The sequence below is a fragment of the Hippoglossus stenolepis genome, chromosome 10 (genome assembly GCF_022539355.2).
Source record: "Hippoglossus stenolepis isolate QCI-W04-F060 chromosome 10, HSTE1.2, whole genome shotgun sequence".
NCBI lineage: Eukaryota > Metazoa > Chordata > Actinopteri > Pleuronectiformes > Pleuronectidae > Hippoglossus > Hippoglossus stenolepis.
Window position 1 is genome coordinate 15,401,507 of NC_061492.1, and position 8,008 is coordinate 15,409,514.

Here is an 8,008-nt window from a genome sequence, read left to right on the forward strand (position 1 = left end):
TCCATATGTTATGAATATCAATATGAATAAATCCATAAAACTTGAGTGCTGTAATCCGCCTTTGCATGGTAATGCAGTTTAAGTGCAGACTGGCTTTTTATTTTATTTTTTAAGTGTGCAGGCATTACCTCACAACAATAATGTAATTTGACAAAACCGTATGCACCTCAATGCTTACACAAGCATGATTCAGAAGTGTGTCAAATGTTTATACCATGCAGAAATGAATTTAAAGAAGTGGACTGGCTGAAGAGCAAAGCAGAGTATCGTGGTACACAGCTGTGAAGATAATCAGGTATAATTGGAAATAAAACCACTGCTATGGTCTTTTAGGAGGACGCACTGTGTCCTGAACTCACACTCACTTCACTTCTCACGTTCTTCATCACCTGCAGCCAGCTGACGAGATAAACATGTCATCACATCTGCTGTAAACACTGCAGATGTTTAACCTTGCCAGGACAAACGTCTGGCCAGCTGAGATGTTTGACAAGTGGGACCTGTCATCGTCGGAGCTGTAGCCATGTTGCACTTCATCATATTTGTCTCATTGGGTTCAGTCAAAGCTGAAGTTTGCACACATGCGGTCTTTATATTTCACTGAATTATCTTTCCTCCCTTTCTCTCTATCTGCTCCTCTTTGCCTTTTCACTCCCTCCAGCATCCTCCACGATATCTTGTCCCAACTGTGCTTCCAGTGCTGTTTTGTTAAATAATACATGATTACTCCCATCAATGCCGTAACACGCAAGCCTTAATTGATGCTGGAAGACCCTGAAGCCCTTTGGTCGTACAGACAAGACGCCAGAGCGGGCCAACTGTTGAAGAGGTTAGCACATGTGCGGATAAGAGTTCTAAGATCGAGTGGCATCTTTCTACAGGGCTCATCCAGGGAGGCAATTTGTGCAGTTCACCATGACCTTTCAGAATTGGCTCTCGATGAAGAGAGATGGAGAAAAACCATATGAAACTTGTGCTAAAAGAAGAGCCTACAATTCTGCTCTGTCTTATTTCTCTTGCACATCAAACCATTCTACATTGTCACGGGCCAATTTTTCTTTTCTCATATGCAAAGCAAACTGAATTGGAGAAATCTCAGTTATTTCCCACACTTTAGTTTGCAGGAGGAACCCAAAAATTAAGGAAAGACTATCATATTGCAGCAGCAGGCCAACAGTAGACTAATGATAAGTAACATGGCCAAAAACAGACTCTGTGTCACCCTGATCACTGCCTGCCACAGTCTTAACTCCGCGCCTACATCTTGTCCTCATTAAACTACTCTTTGGTGCCAATTACAGTTGACAAACTGGTCCTGGTGCAGCCGCAGCACAGCCCAAATAGGGCCCCTAGTCTGTGTGGCTGATTAACTGCCTGATCTGCTATCGGCCCATCCTTCTTAATTACAACACTCTGCTATTTGCGGGACATTATCAGCTGGAGATAAAATAATAATAGGCACAACAGGGAGATGGTAGGAGATGAGCAAGGACAGAGGTAAAGAGGTAAAGAACATATTGAGGGGGGGTGAACTAAAAGCAATAAAGAGAAGCAGAGAGACACTGTGATTGACTTGAGCTTGGGAACCTGGGGAAACCAACAATATGAGCCTGTCAGACATATTGGTCCTGGTGTATATGTGTGCAGATATGAGTCAATATGAAAACATTGATTTTACAGAGCAAGCCATGCAGAAAAGATGTGCATTTATGTTTAGATCTTAGGTAAAAAAGTATGTTTATTTTCTAAATTCAAGTTCTATATATTTGTATTTGTGCTTTCTTTGAATATATAGTTACTTCTATTAAATTTTAAGTAGACATTTCTCTAATTAATTCAGTATTATCCTATATTTACTTATATATACAATAATGTCAGGATGATATGATCAAATTCATTGGATTACATTAAGGATCCAAAGTATCTTAAATTTAAGCGTCACACAATTTGTCTTTATAAGGTTTTTTTACATCATGGATCATATTCACCTGATATAACTGTGGAGCACAGATCGGGGAATTCAACATTAACCACATGTGTGACGCCATCTGATGATTACAGACCTAAAACATCTGATGACCCCAGGTTGCATCACTGATGCTTTGCCCCAGTGCACCATGGGATGCAATGACAATCGTAGTCTAGAGGCCGTGGCACAGCCGACACTCACTGAAATAACTCATCAGTGAGAGACATGAGTTCACAATCCACTGTTAGAGTAGGAAGTAAATCATCCAGACATCGAGCTGCTGCGTAGACAGTAACACACCAGGTACACTACAATTTAAGGGGCTGAAGGAACCACAAGGAATGTTGTGTGGTCTTGGTTGTTGACAGTGTTTTACCAAGAATCTGTGGTAGGTAAAACACACTAGGCAATTATTACCCAAACCCTGCTGACATGCATGGGCACTTCTCTCTACATGGTGGCTAGCCTTCAATGAAAGTCTTCCTCAGCACTACAAAGACAAAGCAAATCCAGGTATTAAATCATAGGCCCAGACAAGCCAGTATTTCCCATTTATCAGACAAGAGGAAGGTCACCAGCAGTGATAATAAGAAGGAGATGATAAACAGAACCAGGAGGAGATTCAGAACGCAAATCATCTACGTCAAGGCAATGTTTTACAAGCTGCGGTATACAATCTCAGAGATGTTCTTCCCCTTGCTCGGAGATAAACAAGATGCTTGATAGCGGTGGTGGAGCAGCGGGCCAAACAACTGGGATAAGTAGCCCATCTGATGACAACCGTCTTCTCACACTTGATTGATTTTTTGAGCCCAAACCGCAGAGCTCAATCACTACAAACACACTCACACAAATAAAACCCTGCTATCTCTGTCGACCATCAACAGACCTCACAGAACCAGCCTCCTAGATTTTGGTGCCTCGGTTCTGCCCAAGCCACAACCGCTAACTTCCTCCAGGATAATCCTCTGGGGAGGACAGGACTTTGAAATCCAATTAAGAAATTAACTTCCTCCCTCGTTTTTGGCAGCAAGTTTAATTTCCCTTCAGGGCTTTGGATTCTGCATGTTGGAAACTGTGAGTGGTGGTTGTAGGGAAAAAGATGGATTTTCAGGACATCATGAGGATCCGCTCTGGAGCTGGGAAGTGAAATGTAGAGGAAGATTCTCAGGAAGACTCCTGGACTCTCCTCTACATACATTTAAAATCTATGTAGGCACAAAATGTAATTCAGGCACTTATGTCTCCAATTCTGTCAAAAATGCTCCGTCGGCCAGTACACAAATCTACCGATACACTGACACTTCTTTATATTAGATTAGATTCACCCAGATAACACTATAATTTTCTTTTTTCAGGAAATGACTTCTTCTTCTTTGCCACTCCAAAACTGCAAGAGTTCTGTCACTGGCAAGTACTGTTTTTGAGGGCGGCAAAGAAGAAAAGCTAGCTAAATATATCATCAAATTGACAATATTTCATGCCAAAAAGTCTTAAGTAAAACAGTGAAACGTATGCAAGACTTCAGCTTCGAGGGCTGGCAATATTTAAAAGGTCTTTTATTATTATTAACTGTTTCTGCACTTTAACAGCTATCTAAAGGAAGAAATTGTCGTGTATTCCTAGATTTTGTTTTGTTATTATTCAGTTATGACAGTTAAACTAGATAGAAACTAGAAGTTCTTTGGCATTCATTCTTTGTATGTATTTGTTTTTCAAATGATTTAACCTTATTATAAACTATACAGTGAGGTGGTAGGCTCAATATTAATTTCATATAAATAATATTTGGAATTTATATTCATTACAAATTGCTGTGGGCATTAGAAATGATGCGAAGACATGTGCAGCATCAGTGCTGAAAATTGTATGCACAGACAAATATGTTGGCATGCAAATTTCCTATGTAAACAGCTGATGTTAAAATATTACTTCTTAGAGCTCCACATTACATAGCAGACATGTGGTACAGCTATAGTAATGCAAACAGCTTCAGGTGGCATACTGTATATGATGCATTGAGAATTTTACTAAGTTCAAGCTGCATGTTTGTGGCCAGCAATGTAAACTGTATTGAGGAATTTTAAGTATAAATGTATGTGGTGATTAACTGACTGAAAAAAAGTTGATCACAAGGGCCTCAACTACTCATCTTGTTTTTGGAAACACTGGAACAAATCTCTGTTTAATCCCTGTACACTTAAGATAAGATATCAGTCAAAAACATAGACATCAGTAAAAGCAAAAAATAAGTTAAAATGCAATATAAACGCAAGTAAATATAAATATACAGAGAGACTATAAATAAAATATACAGTAAAAACAGAATATATACAGTGATTTCTATATTATTGTTCAGTATTTTGTCATATATTCTAGTTGTATCTTTATGCTGATATGGACCTTTGAGTTTGAAATAAAGCTAAAGTTAACATCCTTTTGTCAGAGACATTTCAGATCAGTGTTGATGCCAAGGACTTAACTGATGCAGTGACGCCGCTTAGTGGTGACTTGAGTGTATTACACTGTTTTAGCCGGTAGCCAGTTAGCCGGACTTATCCTGCGCTACCTGGATTCTCAGTACAACTCAACATTTCAGTTCCTGGTTTTCTCACATTGCATTTCTGATAACTTAACAAAAAAGACGCATGCATCACGTCATTGTAGAACACACCATTCAAACACACACTCCTGGAGGCTCCGTGGTAGCAAGCTAGCATAGCCTCCTACCTGCAGAGACGAGATGTCCTCACACACACAACTTCATTCAAACCTTTGACTCAGTGAACAACCTCGTGCAGGCCGCAGGGTCTACACTGACATCTGCGGCTAACTCCACACGAACTGTGCTTTCTTATCTGACTAGCTCAACAGCTAACCGGCTAACTTAGGTACCTCTTTCGTAGTAGCGGTGATGTCAATCCCGAGTAAACCATACAGGTCCATCTTCAGGAGGTCTTTGGCCTTCCCCGACATGACTGAAGCCAAACGCGTGCAGTACTGACACGGGCAGGAGAATAACAGGTGTGAACGTGGTGTCAGCGTGTGGCTAATTCAACTGTTGTTGTGGTTTGCAGGACGCACGAGTTTGACGTCTTGAGCTGGCGCGTGCACTGCATCATGGGAAAGGTAGTCTTTGTTCAGCTGCTTGTCCTCAGGTTTGTTTTCGAAATATACTAAAAACACAACATTTACATTTAAAAGAGTGTTTTTATATAAGCCTGAACTATTTTTTGAACAATTTCAAACTCTAAATTCAGCTTGTCATCCCTCGTTAGAGATTTTTCTACTAAATCATATGCCTTTGATTGTACAGTGTGTTTCCTGCCTGCCAGTTAGCATTTTTTCATTCAAATTATTATTTCATTTCAATAATTATTTTTCATTTGCATATCTCATAATCACAAATCACATTTTGCCTCATATGGCTTCAAGAGCAACTTGCAGGCTACAGATACCAGTTCATTATTGTGTGGGAACATGATGATGAAACTTGATTTTTAAAACCTTATATTTTTATTTGCATGACTTGCAGTGACTTCTGGAGTCGTTTTGCTGAGAGAATGTTTGCTTCTGCGTCTGAAACCGAGTGACCGGAAGTGATGTAGCATGAGGGAGTGTGGACAGATTAGAGAGCATTTAACATTGATAAATATAGATCTCAATCCCAGCTTGGAGAGCGAAGAGGTTGAAAACGGACAGGTGCGACATCATCTGTTCTTCACCCTCAACAAGAGGAACTACCGCACAGTGATGTCATGGTATTGTTTTCTTGTTTTTGTCTTGTTTTTTGTTGTTGTTTTTGTTTGTACATATTGTATTAGGAATATCTCAGCATTCCCCAAGAGTGGCCACTGGCCTTTATTATGTTTCCACAAAACCCATGCATACATACTGTACATTCGGAAGCTGTCAGAAGGTTGACTACACTTGCATGAGGCTTTACATTTTTCTGCATATCATGATAATGTGGTTAAGGCTCAAAATAGATTATATAACATGTGGTTGATATACTTCAGAAAATAAATGTTCCAATACAAGGGATAATTTGGTTAATATATTTAAATCATCTTATTCATTTAACAGAAAACCATCTCTGACCCGAGGCACCAGTTACCTCTTAGTATATAACTTTTTTATTGTGTTAAATTGGTCACTTGATCTGAGGATCTGCAGAGCTGAATTTCTCAGTCATGTACTCAGTTTATCACACCAGTGGCAAGTCAAGGATTAAATCAGGGGCCATAAAGGGGCCACAGTTCACAGAGAGGGGCCAATTATATGTCCAACATCCATGCATGGTTCCTGATTCACTCCTTCCTTGTTTACTGTTAGCTCTATAGCTTTGAGAAAAGCCACACATCATTGAATATACAGTATTTTGAAAAGTTTTCCTTGTTCAAGCACATAGTGTACTTCAAATAATGACAATTTGTTAACTTTTTACATTCTGTTAGTATTGTTAGTAAGTGACTCAAGACTTTGGAAGGCTATATATATTGTATTATGAATATCTCAGTATTCCCCAAGAGTGGCCACTTGCCTTCATTGTGTTTCCACAAAACCCATGCACATTATCAAATATGTTTACCAAGGCTCCCTCAAATCCACACATTAAAGTTTTGTGTCAGTTTGTATTTAAATAATGATCCAACAGCACAGTACAGAGAGTCCTCTTTTATTAAATGATTGTAACAGACACATTTCCTCTAAAGTAATGATTCAAAATTGTATCTAATTCGTGCATTTCTGCCAGCATGAACACCTACACTCATACATGTGTGATTAGCCAACATCAGCAGTGGACATCCTGTGGTTTCATATTGCGCCGCAGGGCTCCACCTTTGTTTAAACCTGACTCATGGTGCAGCTTTGTTGAGGACGTTGGTTCTACCTCATTAAACCGGCTAAACTTGTGCCAATGATGAAATGTAAATAGAGAGCTGTGTCCTAATCAGATCATCTTTTCCCTGTCACGGTTGTCACTATCACATTCAATAAAAAGAAATCAATCAAATGCTGCAGCACATCCTGAAGAAACCCAATTACGCTGAACCAAGAACATGCCCTGACGTGTCTGCTGTCCCTTTCTAAAATCTAGTCACACTATTAAAGCTAACGACAACAGGTCCACGATATCTGCAAACTCTTTTGAAATGATACCTAAAGTTGTTGAAAAAGATTTGTCTCCCATCAGGGTCATCATCCCTGGGACCTGTGTGCACATAATGACAGATGTAATAATCTCTGTTTTCTATCAGGACTCCCATGACAAACACAGTAGGGCTAAATCCCGTGAACACTACACAACCCACACCCTACACACGCCTTGCAGCAGGTTTGGTGGATTAAGGGTCAGTTTATGGCTAAAATCATGGCGGATAATCCCATGTTGCACGTGCATGTATGAACAGTAGAGCAATAAATGGAAATAGGAGAATGGTGTTTACTCTGACATTTAAGACTGGGGGTTTGATCCTAGTGAACGTGTTTGAAGATCCTGTTTGACACACCCAGCTAGGGCCTGGACTACTCATGATGAGTTCATAGTATTTGCTCAGTGTACGCTGCTCAGTTTAAACAATACAGTCTCATGTGTGGCCACTATTTTGAATGTGAAGCTCTGCTTATCTCTGCTGCCCCGCACATCCTTTGGAGCTGTAACACGAGGAGGCCATGCTGCCGATTCTCACTGTTCTTCATTAGAAGCCCAGTTTTTCTTTAACTTGAGGAACAAAACCTTCTATGGGGATGCCCCAGGGGACCTAAAGCGGTTAAACAATACAAAGACCATGTAGTATACCTTTGTCTGAGGCACTGAAACTCTATAGCAAGCTAAACAGCCTCAAGTCACACGGTACCGCAGGTTCTTAACAAAATTTACATATTCAAACAAAAGTTTTCATATAAGTAAATTGACAATTTTAGCTCACATCAAACTTAGAATAAATCTACAGAGCAGGTTAAAGAAAAGGCAAACACAGTGGAGAGCCACAAGAACCACACTTTTCCTGTTGTTTTATAACAACTTGTTTATCT

General features: G+C 39.8%; 1 protein-coding gene across 1 annotated transcript in view; it reads right to left on the bottom strand.

Annotated features, from left to right (window-relative positions):
* The window catches only part of dnajc17 (DnaJ (Hsp40) homolog, subfamily C, member 17), a 34,409-nt gene extending 29,328 nt beyond the window's left edge, over positions 1–5,081 (bottom strand). The window contains exon 1 of the mRNA XM_035168466.2: positions 4,865–5,081. Coding sequence (XP_035024357.1) covers positions 4,865–4,945 — 81 coding nt within the window. The 5' untranslated portion in view covers positions 4,946–5,081. The remainder of the gene's footprint in view (positions 1–4,864) is intronic.
* Positions 5,082–8,008: the final 2,927 nt, after the last annotated feature.